The sequence below is a fragment of the Penaeus monodon genome, chromosome 21 (genome assembly GCF_015228065.2).
Source record: "Penaeus monodon isolate SGIC_2016 chromosome 21, NSTDA_Pmon_1, whole genome shotgun sequence".
In the NCBI taxonomy this organism is placed as follows: Eukaryota; Metazoa; Arthropoda; class Malacostraca; order Decapoda; family Penaeidae; genus Penaeus; species Penaeus monodon.
Window position 1 is genome coordinate 42,567,151 of NC_051406.1, and position 318 is coordinate 42,567,468.

At 32.4% G+C, this 318-nt stretch overlaps 1 protein-coding gene across 3 annotated transcripts in view; it reads left to right on the forward strand.

The window, feature by feature from the left end:
- Window positions 1-288, forward strand: part of LOC119586522 (androgen-dependent TFPI-regulating protein-like) — a 7,547-nt gene extending 7,259 nt beyond the window's left edge. For all 3 annotated transcript variants that reach the window (XM_037935273.1, XM_037935274.1, XM_037935275.1), the window contains one exon: window positions 73-288. In XM_037935273.1, coding sequence (XP_037791201.1) covers window positions 73-101 — 29 coding nt within the window. In that variant the 3' untranslated portion in view covers window positions 102-288. The remainder of the gene's footprint in view (window positions 1-72) is intronic.
- Window positions 289-318: the final 30 nt, after the last annotated feature.

Here is a 318-nt window from a genome sequence, read left to right on the forward strand (position 1 = left end):
TTCACCGATAATGGTGAGGCAAAGTTCAATTGATAAACAAAAAAATAACACGTTTTTTCCTCCCCTTTTTAGGTGCTCCCATCAAGAAGAAAGTGAAATAATCGCCAAATATATTACTTCAAGAAAGCGCGCTCAGGGAACACGCATCTCCGCTTGTCTTTTGTTTGTAAACGTTTGGCGATCGTCACTTTTTTTTTTTTTAAGGTATTCCATTAATATAGAGTTTTGGAGTGCATTTTAATGTATTTTGTCTAAAGTTTATTTTTTTTCCTTTCCTGAAAACAAGGATTAGCATATATATATTTTTGTTTTCCTTTT